Source organism: Schistocerca cancellata, chromosome 4 (genome assembly GCF_023864275.1).
Source record: "Schistocerca cancellata isolate TAMUIC-IGC-003103 chromosome 4, iqSchCanc2.1, whole genome shotgun sequence".
Lineage (NCBI taxonomy): Eukaryota > Metazoa > Arthropoda > Insecta > Orthoptera > Acrididae > Schistocerca > Schistocerca cancellata.
Window position 1 is genome coordinate 732,383,515 of NC_064629.1, and position 16,359 is coordinate 732,399,873.

A 16,359-nucleotide genomic window follows, 5' to 3' on the forward strand; every position below is an offset into this window, starting at 1 on the left:
CACTCACATTCTTAAGCAGTCATTCCTGCCATCCATCAAGCTGTCAGGCAGGAATCTGGCATTGCCACTGGTCATAGCTGTGACAAATATTTTATCAGCTGTGAACCTGCTAATAAAAATTCCTTTTCAAATGTAATGGAGAAGATCATGAAAAAGTATCGTGTATGAAATTTTAATAATCATACCAATGTAATGGATTCCAAATGGAGTGTCTTAGCTTATAATGAATAGATTCCATTTAAATGTAGTCAGACACAGTATCACAGTGTTAAAGGTATGAACAAAAACCACTTTTTCCCCCCACTCTAGGTTTACTCTCTTCATGATGGTTGAAACAACATAGTCTTTTTCTTCCCACTTCTCCTGTAGTTCTAATATTGAGAACTGCATTAAATCTTAGCATATTACAGTATACTTGAAAAAGTTATAGGCGATGTGCAATACAATGGGATCTACCCCAAGCCTGGTATTTTTACAAATGTTGTATCATACCGATATATAGTTTTAATTGAATGTGTTCCATTTTTGAGTCCCTTAATAAATTTCAGAATCCCAGCACATTTTTCGATATTTCAAAACGTAATACAGGGACACATTTTTAAAACATGACATCTCTGGGGAATAGGTTTTTATTGCTTCCATTCCTTGTTTTGTATTAGAATATACCAGTATTCCTTTTTAATGTAACAGTCAAGCCAAAAATCAGCACTATTGTTGACTCTAACAAGGGTCCCAGACATACTTACAGTGTTCTAGTTACAGAAAACTGTTAGTGTTGACCAGCACAATCTTCAGATACTTTGGCTGTGATCAGGCATTACTGGATGAATACCCCCAGAACCCTCAGTCTATTATTGTTCAATTTCACAAAATGGAAGACTATAGGTGCAATCTTAAGTGATTATTAAAAATTATGCATGCAACAGTCTGTTGTATTGTTAGCCCTTGCTAGGCTCAGAATCATATGTAAAAGAATTTTTCAGATGGATTCAATAAATTAACATATAGTTTCCATGAAATTCTCCCAGTATTACCCAATAGTCTCCAAAATAATCATATGGTTTTCTGCCCTCTCAGTAATAAAATGGAATGTTTCCAATAGCTGGCTACTATTTAAACTCTTAAAGTGCTGCCAATCCATGTCTGGTTGTATTTATCTTTTCACACAATTACAGCAGATTTTTAAGTGCCTTGAGGACAGGTACAGGTGCATCAAAAACTATGTGGATCACGAAAGCAATAGTAAAAATGAGAGTAACATAATTTTCTCATGAAGCTGAAGGGTACTGAGGTTCATTAGGGACTTTCGCTCTGTAGTTATTTTATGATTATGAAACGAAAAGACTAGTGACAGAACTTTTGAATTTTAGTTTCCATGTCAATGTCATTCACCTATGTAAATGTCATTTCACAACATGGCAAAAACTGTTGCTAACTTCCTGTGGCTTCTTTGTTTGCATGTTTCGGTGTTGGAAGAAGCTGCAGTAGCACTGTGGGCACTTGTAAAGTCCTGTGACCAACAGCAGCGAGCCACATTTTTAGAAAATCCTCAGTCAGTCACAAAATAACATAAACATGTATTATTAAATAACATTCACTGCTGTACTGAGTGTCTGTTCTAGGCCTCTTCCAAAGTTTGATGCCACTGATGAGAGTTTTTCTGGAGCAGGTACCTTGAACATTAAGAGCTCTTGTGTGATTTTTGCTCCTTCTACTTAAAACTATTAGCACCACCACTGCATACCAAGTAATTCATTAGTCTTCATAGTTACATAGAAGTTTTTTAATGTATTGCACAGCTTCAACATGTTTCCTCTTATACAGAGCCCTCAAAGAATAACAAATAGAATGAAAATTCTTATAGGCAAACACATTTTCACATGTTGACACCATAAACATTGAAATTGTTAATACTGACTTAGGGCTATCTGATCATAATGCCCTCTTCCTTACAATTGCACCTATACTTTTGAAAGAAAGGTATGCACTTTTTTTCTTCTATTTTGTCAGACAGTGTTAGTTTTATTGGCAGTCTAAGTAATGAATCCTGGTTGGAAGTGCTTTTCACAGTTAAGTACCAACAATGCTTATGATTCCAGAATGAGATTTTCACTCTGCAGCGGAGTGTGCGCTGATATGAAACTTCCTGGCAGATTAAAACTGTGTTCCCCACCGAGACTTGAACTCGGGACCTTTGCCTTTCACGGGCAAGCACTCTACCAACTGAGCTACCGAAGCACGACTCACGCCCGGTGTCACAGCTTTCATATCAGCGCACACTCCGCTGCAGAGTGAAAATCTCATTCTGGAAACATCCCCCAGGCTGTGGCTAAGCCATGTCTCCACAATATCCTTTCTTTCAGGAGTGCTAGTTCTGCAAGGTTCGCAGGAGAGTTTCTGTAAAGTTTGGAAGGTAGGAGACGAGATACTGGCAGAAGTAAAGCTGTGAGACTGGGCGTGAGTCGTGCTTCGGTAGCTCAGTTGGTAGAGCGCTTGCCTGCGAAAGGCAAAGGTCCCGAGTTCGAGTCTCGGTGGGGCACACAGTTTTAATCTGCCAGGAAGTTTCAATGCTTATGATGCTACTATTTGGGAATCATGTCCAATTTGAAATACATTTTCCTGAGAAACTGACTAGAGTCTTTTCAAGTAGGATCACAACAGCTAGATCCTGGATTACGTCAAACATTAAGAATTCCTGCAGGGCTTTAAAAGTACTCAATTCTCAAATGAAAAGATTCACAGATCCCCGGTCTACAGAATACATAAAGATTTACAAGAAAATATAGCAACAGGTACTTAGAAATGATAACATAATACGAATGTCAGCCAACAAATTAAAAACTGGGGTACTGAAAAAAGTGACGTGGAGAAAATACAAGAACAGTAAGGAATTACACTTAAAACTTCTGAAAACATCAATATTGGCAAAAAATACCTGCCAAATTAAATCTATGATTACTTTACAAACGCTTCACAAATCAGGATGAACTTAGCTTTTGCACAGCAGCATACATCACGAGTTTAATTCCAACTAGTGAACACAAAATAGTAAAGGTGATTAAAAGCTTCAAATGCAGACAGCATAGATGACATACCAGTGTCACTTATAATCCATACTGCTCACCAGTCACAAAGCCCTTGGCTCACTTGTTAAATTATCACTGAGGGAGTGTTCTCTCAAAGATCACAAATATCGAGATTGATACCTTTATTCCAAGCCTGGGAATTAGCATAAAGTTGAAAATTACCAAAACATTTCACTAATCTAGGCATTCTCTAGAGTAACTGAGATATTAATGAAACAACAAATCGTCAAGTACTTATACAAGCACAGCATACTGAATAATAATGAGCATGGATTTCAAACAGGCAGAAGTACAGAAACAGCAATAAATGGTTACATCAATGAAATAGTTTGAAATGAGATCGGTAGTTGATGCAAGGAAAATCTAAATAGGTGCACCCAAAGATAGGGTGTCAAGCCCCCTTCTGTCACTTATTTATGTAAGTGACACACACACCTCAGAAATTGCAGGTAAGATAATGTTTCCTGGTAACACTATTGTAATAGTGAATGATATAAGAACTAGACTTTGTGACTTGCAAACCTAGTCCGATTACTGCAGTTATAATACTCGCAGCTGTGGGACCCTCCCTATAGAACAAGTTAGAGCAACACTTATGCAAAGACATATGAGCCACTTTGATGTCATTCTTTAAATGCACTGCCAACATACAATGAGGTGACAAAAGTCAAGGGATACCACCTAATACCGTGCCTGAGCTTTTGCCTGGCATACTGCAGCAACTCAATGTGGCTTGGTCTCAACAAGTCATCGGAATTCCCCTGCAGAAATTTTGAGCCATGCTGCCTCTGTATGTAGCCATTCACAGTTGCGAGAGTGGTGTTGGTGCAGGACGTTGTGCACGAACTGACCTCTCAATTATGTCCCACGAATGCTTGATGGGATTAATGTAAGGCGACCTGGATAGCCAAATCATTTGCTCAAAGTGTCCAGAATGTTCTTCAAACCAATTCATTCATTCACTGGTCCACCATTTGACACACACTCTCTCTCTCTCTCTCTCTCTCTCTCTCTCTCTCTCTCTCTCTCTCTCACACACACACACACACACACACACACACACACACACACACACACACACACACACACACACAGACAGAGAGAGAGAGAGAGAGAGAGAGAGAGAGAGAGAGAGAGAGAGAATGACAAAATTAATTGCAGATAACAATCATAAATTACAAGTGACAAATATAGCAATTTGAATTATTTGACCATTATTACATAATCATTGTTTACAAGGCTATTTTTTGTAATTTAAAAATTCTTTTACAGAGTAAAAACATTTTTCCACTAGAAATGACTGAAGATTATGTTTAAGCAAATTTTTATGTTGCTGCGATTTTAAATCACTGGGTAGGCTGTCATATAGCTGAACTGTTATCTGTGATACACTTTCTTGGTACAGTGCTGTTCTACACTGTGACATGTGGATATTATTTGTGTTTCTTGTGTTGTGACTGTGTATATGCTTATTTTGTTGAAGATGTCCAGTTTGGTTTAAAAGATACTCATTTGCGAACAGGATACACTCATATACACTCCTGGAAATTGAAATAAGAACACCGTGAATTCATTGTCCCAGGAAGGGGAAACTTTATTGACACATTCTTGGGGTCAGATACATCACATGATCACACTGACAGAACCACAGCTCATAGACACAGGCAACAGAGCATGCACAATGTCAGCACTAGTACAGTGTATATCCACCTTTCGCAGCAATGCAGGCTGCTATTCTCCCATGGAGACGGTCGTAGAGAGGCTGGATGTAGTCCTGTGGAACGGCTTGCCATGCCATTTCCACCTGGCGCCTCAGTTGGACCAGCGTTCGTGCTGGACGTGCAGACCGCGTGAGACGACGCTTCATCCAGTCCCAAACATGCTCAATGGGGGACAGATCCGGAGATCTTGCTGGCCAGGGTAGTTGACTTACACCTTCTAGAGCACGTTGGGTGGCACGGGATACATGCGGACGTGCATTGTCCTGTTGGAACAGCAAGTTCCCTTGCCGGTCTAGGAATGGTAGAACGATGGGTTCGATGATGGTTTGGATATACCGTGCACTATTCAGTGTCCCCTCGACGATCACCAGTGGTGTACGGCCAGTGTAGGAGATCGCTCCCCACACCATGATGCCGGGTGTTGGCCCTGTGTGCCTCGGTCGTATGCAGTCCTGATTGTGGCGCTCACCTGCACGGCGCCAAACACGCATACGACCATCATTGGCACCAAGGCAGAAGCGACTCTCATCGCTGAAGACGACACGTCTCCATTCGTCCCTCCATTCACGCCTGTCGCGACACCACTGGAGGCGGGCTGCACGATGTTGGGGCGTGAGCGGAAGACGGCCTAACGGTGTGCGGAACCGTAGCCCAGCTTCATGGAGACGGTTGCGAATGGTCCTCGCCGATACCCCAGGAGCAACAGTGTCCCTAATTTGCTGGGAAGTGGCGGTGCGGTCCCCTACGGCACTGCGTAGGATCCTACGGTCTTGGCGTGCATCCGTGCGTCGCTGCGGTCCGGTCCCAGGTCGACAGACACGTGCACCTTCCGCCGACCACTGGCGACAACATCGATGTACTGTGGAGACCTCACGCCCCACGTGTTGAGCAATTCGGCGGTACGTCCACCCGGCCTCCCGCATGCCCACTATACGCCCTCGCTCAAAGTCCGTCAACTGCACATACGGTTCACGTCCACGCTGTCGCGGCATGCTACCAGCGTTAAAGACTGCGATGGAGCTCCGTATGCCACGGCAAACTGGCTGACACTGACGGCGGCGGTGCACAAATGCTGCGCAGCTAGCGCCATTCGACGGCCAACACCGCAGTTCCTGGTGTGTCCGCTGTGCCGTGCGTGTGATCATTGCTTGTACAGCCCTCTCGCAGTGTCCGGAGCAAGTATGGTGGGTCTGACACACCGGTGTCAATGTGTTCTTTTTTCCATTTCCAGGAGTGTATGTAAAGGCTCGGTAGGCTCATTATTTTCATCTGGATGAAATGTGGTCTACATGTTTCTAGTTTTCTTAGGTTGCAGATAGCCCCGATTGCTCTTTTCTGCATCCTAAAGATCTTTATGGTGGTGGCTGAATTTCACCAGAAGATTAGCCCATATCGGAGTAGTGCATGGAAGTATGCATAATACGCCTGAATAACTGTTGGCTTGCTTGCACTTTTATTTAACACACACAGAGCATAACAAGCTTTTGAAAGTTTTTTCTCAAGTTCTTTTATATGACAGTCCCATTTTAAATTATCTTGTACCCATAGGCCTAGAACCTTAGTGTCAGTAACAGAGTTCAGTAACGTATTTTCAAGGTATGGTACTGTAACAAGGTTTTGCACATGTGGAGAAGAGTGGAAATTCATAAAGACAGTTTTTTCTTTATTTATTATTATTTTAGTTTTTTGAAACCAGCTAGTAATTTGGGACATTACAGTATCTATTGCTACTTCCAATGATATTTTGTCAGCAGCTGTTATTAATATGCTGATGTCACCAGCAAATAAGATTAGTTTTCCCAATTTAATAAAGTCATTTATATCATCAATATAAAGGAGGAACAGTAGAGGTCCTAGGACAGAACCTTGTGGCACTCTGTACTTTATTGTTGATTTAGTGGAGACGTGTTGTTGTGATAATATTTCCTTGTACTGAAATGTCATCATGCCTTAAAACCACCACTTGCTGCCTGTTTTCTAGGTAACATCTTATCCACTGACTTGGGATTCCTCGGACACCTTTTTGATCTAATTTGTGAATGAGGAAGTCATGGTCAATTACGTCGAAAGCTTTTGAAAGGTCCAGAAAGATACCAGTAGCATCTTTTCTGTCATCCAGTGCTTTAAGCACAGCTTCTATGTACTCGTACATTGCTGTTGTTGTAGACTTTGATTTGCTGAATCCATGTTGATTTGCTGAGACTAATGAATTTTTTGTAATGTAGCTTAGTAGTCTATTGTAGAAAATTTTCTCAAATATTTTGGAGAAAACACTGAGTTGGGATACTGGACGATAATTATTTACATTTTCAGAGTCCCCTTTTTTGAACAGTGGAGTTACTTCAGCTGTTTTTAGGCTACTGGGAAAGATTCCATTTGATAAGGAGTTATTAGAGGTTTTAATACATTATCAGATGACTTTTTAAAGACACAGTCTGGCACACCATCCAGTCCACATGAATATTTGTTTTTGAGTGACCTTATTATTTGTTTCACTTCTGTTTCCGTGACTGTTTGAAGGAACATACTGCTTTGCTATATTAGTAAAGTACATGTTAAACTTTTCAGCTACCTCTTTTGGATCTGAGTGTCTGTTATTTTCAATTTGAAGAGAAATATTTTGTGAAGTTGACTGTTCTGTACCAGTTTCTGCTCTAATAACCTTCCATACAGCTTTCATTTTATTGTTTGCATTTGAGATGTACTCATCATTTTTTTCGTTTTTTGGCTTCTTTTATTACCTTGCTGAATATTTGGTTGTATTTTTTCACATAATTTCTGAATTCTGGAGTAGTATTTCTGGGCTTAATAAGATAGTGAAGAATTTTTTCTTCCTACTGGAAGTTATAATGCCTTTCGCGAACAATTGTGGACTGGTGACATGGTGCACTGTTATGCATGAAAATTCTATCTTTTTTTTGGGAATATGAAGTCCATGAATGGTCTCCAAATAGCCAAACGTAACCATTTCCATGTAAACACAGCCCACACTATTATGGAGCCACTACAAGCTTGCACAGTGCCTTGTTGACAGCTTGGGTTTACAGATTCATGGGGTCTGCACCAGACTCAAACCCTACCATTAGCTCTTATCAACTGAAATCAGGCCTCATATGACCAGGCCATGGTTTTCCAGTTGTCTAGGGTCCAACCAATAAGGTCATAAGCCCAGGGGAGGCACTGCAGATGATGTCCTGTAAAGGCACTAGCACCAGTTGTCTTCTGCCATAGTTCATTAACATCAAACTTCACCACACTGTCTTAACAGATACATTTGTTATACATTCCACATTGATTTCTGTGATTATTTTACGCAGTGTTGCTTACCTGTTAGTGCTAACGATTTTATACAAATGTTGCTGTGCTCTGTTGTTGAGTTGTCCACAGTAACAGGTAATGCCTGAAATTTGTTTTCACAAATAAGGTTTCTATTGTTGGTTTTCTGTTTTCTCTATTTCAGATGCAGTGAAATACATTTCTTCTGAGAAGGGATCTGGTGGTAGCCTAGTTGTGATGTATATAGTGTTGGCAGGTTTTTGTGTGTTATAGCTTTCAGCAGTACTGTATAATGTGTTCATGTGTTTTTATTTTTTCAGGGGAGTTTTATTTAGAAGTTCCATGCTTTACTTGCATGACTGATTTACTTACTGTGCATATTGTACTTTTCAGCAGTGATATATAATGTGTTCACTTGTTTTCACTTTTGTTCGTTGATCTACCTCTTTTGCATGTTGCATTCACAATGTAGACTATGTATATGTGATTCCTCTTCCAATCATATACTGAGCAAGATTGCTATGCAAGTCTTTGATGTACTGGACTTTATCTGAGAGGACTAGGATTTATTCCCCATCTGGCATCATGGCTTGGGTTTTTCATTGCTTCTCCCAGTTGTTAGGATAAATGCTAGGATGGTTCCTTTCACTAGGCCATAACCAACTTCATGCCACATCCTCACCTGTCCCCATCCTACTTTGTTAAAGTTTTATATATGTGCATATTATTTCTGTAATGTATCCGACTTTTCTGGTAATATTATACTAGATGGTCTATGGACATATAAATAAATAAAATAAAAAATAGAAATTCAGTCAAATAAATAGGATCTTTGTGTACACAGTTTCTTATTTTGAAGGGGTTTTACACTGTACTGGCCTTACAAAAATTTCTGTAACTGGCACGGTGGAAACTCAATGTAGATTTATTTTCTGTTTGTGGGTTAACTGGCTTAAATATTTAATTAATGATAAAAGCTCTGGTCATCACTACTCAGTAATAGTCAACAAAATGTGTATTTTGCAACTATCCCAGCAAGGAACTTTAGAGACAAAAAGAAAGAATCCTTTGGGAGAACTCCGAGTATCAATATTTTTCTGTTTTCAGACCACATCTCCAAGTTGTGTGCTCTAGATCAGGTTTGGACATAGTAGGTTACTGCAGCCTATGCACCCTATCAATCACCAGACATGCAGAGCTATGTTACTGATGGGCCTATGGGAGAGGAGACAATGTGCTTCAAGGATCTGCAAACATAGTTGCTTTCTGGTGAAAAATTTTGAATGTGCAAAATGGCAACAGAGAAAACCCAATTGAATTTCCTAGTAGCTGAGGTTCTTTAATTGTTCAGTGTCTTCAAAGTAGTTTAGCATGTGTAGCCAACAGGAAAATAATTTTCTACTGTCTAGGGTACTTTTCTTCTACAGAGACAAGAAGTTACAACATTCTTCTGGGCACAAAGGCATATGAGAAATGACAGTAATATTATAGGTCACACTGCAGTCAGTTAAAACAGCAACCCTCCTTTTCCTGCTTCTCATCCTCACCATCATCACTGAAGGGACGAAGTAATGCAGTCATTTCGCTACCTCCTTGGGAAATACAAACTGAAAACAGGAAAGGATATAAAGTAACAGTTCATTCCATGCTTGTTGAAATCAACAAGCTGTAGCTGTACTACTTAAATGAGGCAGTTGAAAGAGAAAAAAGCCTTAGGTAACTAGAAACCATAACAGTTTTAAAACGAATAAAATTCATGGGACATGTACTATTTGCAGAATGAGATTTTCACTCTGCAGCGGAGTGTGTGCCGATATGAAAATTCCTGGCAGATTAAAACTGTGTGCCGGACCGAGACTCGAACTTGGGACCTTTGCCCTAGGTAGAAGAGCACTTGCCCGCGAAAGGCAAAGGTCCTGAGTTTGAGTCTCGGTCCGGCACACAGTTTTAATCTGCCAGGAAGTTACATGTACTATTTGATCCATGACATGTGGCAATGAGCAGTTAAAAATAGGGGAACAAATCTGCTGTGTACCAAGAAAAGCACTGTCCAGTTAATTTAAAGTCAGAATAGGAACAGATCTGTAATGCAGTCAAAGGTCTAAGTTATGTTGGAAGGCAACGAAGTGAAAACACAAAACGATGCTACGATACTGATCTGCAACTGCTGCAGATTTAATACTTGTCACTAGGACAACTTGTTAACAATGTTTTATGATTGGTCCTGTAATTTTTGATATCTGACAGACTCTCCTGTTGCCAACATTCACACTATATTGAACAGCCTCTTCTTTTTAAATCATTAAAATAACAAGGTACATTCAGAAATCACATATTACACAGTAGAGAAATCTTGTTGAATATTTCTGTGCATATTGCGAACCTCAAATATGAAAACACAAGGGGCCATTGTATAAAGGCGGTCATCTGGGCTTCACTGAGAGGCCTGTTTCAAAAATCAGTGCAGTGCTAAAATAGGTAAAAAGACAATAAACAGTGCATTGTTGCCACATCACCACACTTATCAGCATGCAAAAAATAAACACATACCACAGAAGAAAAAGAAGTAAGTCAAAGTTGATGCCACAAGGTTCTAAAACACCAATCACTTTGACTTCAAATAAATGTGCCAAACAAACAAATCTGTAAGTCCTAAAACCGGGTATGGATTAAATGAGAAGTTGCCAGCTGTGTTTGCCACCCAAGAAGTCCATATTCCATTGGAATAACATGCAGAAATTGAAGCTTCTAGCACATGGTATTTTAACTTCAGTTAGATGAAATTAACCATCCCTGATACGTAAGTCACAGCCACGGATGGAAAATTAGGGGAAAAAATTCATGTAGTCACATTTTTGTACAGTGGCAGGAGGGGAATTTCTGCAGACAACAACATGTGATTAAAAACTTATTTTACTCAACTAAGGTGATGGAAACCATGCTGTGATGTTGGGTTTAACCTAGGGGTGATTAAGTTCTAGGTAAATTAAGATATGTCTATTATGTTATATGTATAAATATAATTGAATTTTTTTTATGCCCTGACTACATCTATACAATGAAAAGTGTATATACATGAATTAATAAAAAAAGGAAAAATTGCCTCATTAATTGTTTGTGATTTACTTATGGTACTTATTTATTTATTTGATTAATTTTTGAGTTCCATGGATTCTTGATGTGAGTGTATCACTAGGATGTAGAACATGTCACATTATTACAATAATAATCACATGTCAACAGTGATGAGGCTTTCAATCTAAATTATACGTAAAATCTAATTTTATTCCTATTATTAATGACATCTCTCAGAACATTTCAGACCACATGCATAGCTAACAAATATGATGAAGTGTATAAAAGAATGTTAACAGAAATTACTCTTACGTGCCACCTATATATCACTAGGGTGAGATAGATACTGCCTACAGGAAAATGAAAGAGATCTTTGGAGAAAAGAGAACAACTTGTATGAATATCAAGAGCTCAGATGGAAAACAAGCTCTCAGCAAAGAAGCGAAGGCAGAAAGGTGGACGCAATATATAGAAGGTCTAGACAAAGGCAATGTACTTGAGGGTAATATTATGGAAATGGAAGAGGACGTAGACGAAGATGTAAAGGGAGCTATGATACTGCGTGAAGAGTTTGACAGACCACTGAGAGACCTAAGTCGAAACATGGCCCGAGGAACAGACAACATTCCATTAGAACTACTGATAGCCTTGGGAGAGCCAGCCCTGACAAAACTCTACCATCTGGTGAGCAAGATGTAATAGACAGGCAAAATACCCTCAGACTTCATGAAGAATATAATAATTCCAATCCCAAAGAAACCAAGAGTTGACAGATGTGAAAATTACCGAACCACCAATTTAATAAGTCAAGGCTGCAAAATACTAACACAAATTCTTTACAGACGAATGGAAAAACTGGTAGAAATCGACCACGGGGAATATCAGATTTCCACAGAAATGTTTGAACATGTGAGGCAATACTAACCCTACGACTTATCTTAGAAGATAGATTAAGCAAGGACAAACCTATGTTTCTATCATCTGTAGACTTAGAGAAATATTTGACAATGTTGACTGGAATACTCTCTTTCAAATACTGAAGGTGGCAGGGATCAAATACAGGGACCTAAAGGCTATTTACAATTTGTACAGAAACCAGATGGGAGTTATAAGAGTCAAGGGGCATGAAAGGGAAGCAGTGGTTGGGAAGGGAGTGAGACAGGGTTGTAGCCTATCTCTGATGTTATCCAATCTGTATTCTGAACAAGCAGTAAAGGAAACAAAAGAAAAATTTGGAGTAGGAATTAAAATACATGGAGAAGAAATAAAAACTTTGAGATTTGCGGATGACATTGTAATTATGTCAGAAACAGCAAAGGACTTGGAAGAGCAGTTGAATGGAAAGGACAGTGTCTTCAGAGGAGGACATAAGATGAACATGAACAAAAGCAAAACAAGGATAATGGAATGTAGTATAATTAAATCAGGTGCTGCTGAGGGAATTAGATCAGGAAATGAGACACTTGAAGTAGTATTTGAGAAGCAAAATAACTGATGATTGTTGAAGTAGAGAGAATATTAAATCTTGACTGGCTATGGCAAAGAAAGTATTTCTGAAGAAGAGAAATTTGTTAACATTTAGTACAGATTTTTAAGTGTCAGGAAGTCTTACCTGAAAGTACTTGTATGGAGTGTAGCCATGTATGGAAGTGAAACATGGACGATAAACAGTTTACACAAGAGAGAATGGAAGCTTTCAAAATGTGGAGCTACACAAAAATACTGACAATTCGAAGGGTACATCACATAACTAACGAGGAGGTACTGAATAGAATTGGAGAGATGAGGAATTTGTGGCACAACTTGACTAGAAGAAGGGATCGGTTGGTAGGATACGTTCTGAAGCATCAAGGGATCATCAATTTACTATTGGAGGGAAGCGCAGAGGGTAAAAATCGTAGAGGGAGACCAAAGCAAGAATACACGAAACAGATTCAGAAGGATGCAGGTTGCAGTATTTACTCTGAGAGGAACACACTTGCACAGGATATAGTAGCATGGAGAGCTGCATCAAACCGGTCTCTGGACTGAAGACCACAAAAACAACATCACCCATAAAGGGTATGAATAATTCCACAAGTAGCAGCCTATATAATGAATTTTGGTATTTGTAAAATACACACACATGAAGAAGTGCACCTATACTAATTAGATACAATATGCTACGAACATAACAGATGCAACAGTAAATTGGAGAAGAGAGATACATGACAATAGGACTTCTTCCAGTAAAAATACAATATATCGCCTCCTGGCTTTTGAACCCTTAATACGATGATAATTACTTCTGGTACCGATAATCTAGCACTATGAGGGTGAAACATGACTTCATCACAGCATGAATGTTTATATTGTAGGCCCACTGGAGTGTGCTGAAACATCGTCATGTAGTATACTACGTGTATGATATTGTTGATTGAAATCCATAATCTGCTTTTAATATAGCCTGCACACTACATGTGAAGTGCCAAGTACATGTGCAATCCCTGCTGGAATTTCTAATTGCTATTACTAACGTCTTTCTATGTGAGACACTGGTCCAGGGATTTTTCTTCTGCCACTCATTGCTTCTTTCACCTCTCCAAACGACTTGATGATGAGGAAAGTTCCATAGATTAACAGCATTATTGTCATTTAAATGGTGAACTCCATTACATGGAATTTTGAATTTACCTTCCTACATGATATCCACTCAGATCTGAACATGAAAAAAAATCTACAAATATTAAAAATCAACCGAATACTAATTCTCAAGTACATGCATATTTGCGTTTGTAAAGTTGTAAACACATTACACAGAAATGAAGTGATAGCCTGAGAATACATACGCATATGATCCAAGTAAAACAAAAACATTATTTACGAAGACCACCTGAAAATCCAGAACTGCTAAGAATGAACGAACAGCAGCACACCAAATCAAGGACGCAACAATCTGTTCATATTAACTGGACGATGTTCTCTATGTTTTCCGGCAAACAGTATTTACTATTTGACAGCTGGATTTTTTATGGGAGCAATGCTGAAAATTACGTCAAAATGTGAATAATCAACACAAGCGAATGTTATGTGTTAATTCTAGTCATCCGTCTTATAACAATTAGCATTTAATACAGGACTACGATTCGTTCCTCTAGTGCGGATTAATTATACTCGCACAAACTAGATAATAGAAATAATGAATTTTAGCAACAACATCGCTGGGTATCCGTTTTAGGTGTCTCCTATAAGAACACCCACAGTGTGAGAGTAATCAAATGGATACATTGTTTGGCATAGTTTACGTATATTTCATTACAATTCGTACAAAGGAAATAACAAGTTTGCGATATATTGTTATTGTGTCAGTAGATTGCCAAAAACATTTTCACTAGACACTGTCGCATTAAAGAGCCATATAAAATCATTTCTTATTTCCCAAGTTTTATTTTAAGAAAACATCAGGACATATCATATTAACAACAATACATATTACCAATGCTATATGCAGCTAGGATGCAACTAGAGTTTGTCTTTGAGCACACAGGCAACTGCGCTAATTTTTCACAAATTTGAAGATATCTGTAGGGATAAATTTAAATTAATATTCTTACAAAAATTCGTAGGACTCTATGGGCGATTTCTGTTATCACCCTGATTTACTCTCTAAGTAAGCAACACTCCCAAGAGGCAAAACCGTAATAATCAGTAATATATCTAAACACCTCTGCAACAATGCTTTTCATCAACACCTGATACAAAAACTTGTTGCAGCTCTTGACAACATTAATGCCGCTTTTAACGCTGGTCTGACATATACCTCTTCCTTAAGCGGCTACTCTACGGGCATTTGTATCAACTTAAGTACACGAAATATGTGTCAGAAAAAAATACCGTATGTAACATTCACGCGTTGTTTACAATACGGTACAAGCTACTTACGTTCAAATATTGAGTAGATATAACAGAAAGTCTACGAAGAACAAACATTTAACCGAGAAATATAGCGACACCTAATGAAAAAATTTTTCCACTAATAAATGAATATCTCCTACTGAAATTACACACACGCAGGACTACGCACCAAACACGCACACTCAACTAACGCAGTTGCTGCTACTGTACTGTGAAAAGTACGCGCGATTAACATCAGCGACAATACAACTACACTACACTCTGTATGTCAGTTGCTCCGTTACCAACATCCGAATGCGAAAATGAACGAAACTCTAATTCACATATGTTCAGTTTTAACATTTAAGGTATTCAAGATAAATGCATTAAAAATGTGACAACAATACATATATCTATTCAAAACGCGACTTAGAAACTATCATCCACGTTAGTGTAGAAATTATTATAATTTCCTGGAGCATTCTATTAATTCGAATAATCTTCCATTATTTACGACGTTTTACTATCTTTATTTGGTTTTAGGCGCTTCTCCACCATACAATCATTCTGATAAACTACTGAAAAGTTCTTTGCGTTAGTATCTCTGTGAAAAGTGTATGAGACACCTGGGCTGTTATATCGTTTAACCCTTTGTACATCTTCCTGAGAGAATAAGCTGGAAAAGAGGGGAGGGGGCAAATTCAGGCATGAAAAATTTCTTGTTATTACTGGTGTGAGAAGGGATTCTAGTTTAGGTCAAGCATTCATCCAGACAGACTGTGCACAGAGCTGAAAGAGTTTTAAAAAATGTTACTGAGGAAACCAGTATAGCCAGCTTAAAAGAAAAGATATTGCACAACCACTCAGTCAAATCAAGATAACTTCAGCTTCTGGCAGAGAAACCAAGAATATAATTAACTCACTTAAAACTAAAAATTCTTGTGGGACTGACAGCATTTCAAGCAAAATGTTAGAAGAATGTTTTTGTGATATAGCTACTTCACTCACAAATATATTTAATGTATCACTTTCACAAGGTCTCTTTACAGACTTAGTTACGGAATTGTTGGAACCCTCTTTAAGAATGATAATAGAATAGACATTAATAACTATTGAGACATTTCACCATTACTTTTATTCTTAAAAGTTTTGGGATAGGTAACTTATTTAAGAATGGTTGAGGACATACACAATTATAAGATTCTAACCCAATTACTATTTCGATTCCAGGAGAACCTCTACAATGAACATCTACCATTTCACTGACCATGTATTGAAATATCTGAATAACATGATTTCACGTACCAGGACTTTTTTTGCCTTTCAAA

General features: G+C 38.6%; 1 protein-coding gene across 1 annotated transcript in view; it reads right to left on the reverse strand.

The window, feature by feature from the left end:
* LOC126183828 (serine hydroxymethyltransferase, mitochondrial-like) overlaps positions 1-15,283 on the reverse strand; it is a 132,445-nt gene extending 117,162 nt beyond the window's left edge. Inside the window, exon 1 of the mRNA XM_049926086.1 lies at positions 15,080-15,283. Within this exon, the coding sequence (XP_049782043.1) occupies positions 15,080-15,127 (48 nt within the window). The 5' untranslated portion in view covers positions 15,128-15,283. The remainder of the gene's footprint in view (positions 1-15,079) is intronic.
* Positions 15,284-16,359: the final 1,076 nt, after the last annotated feature.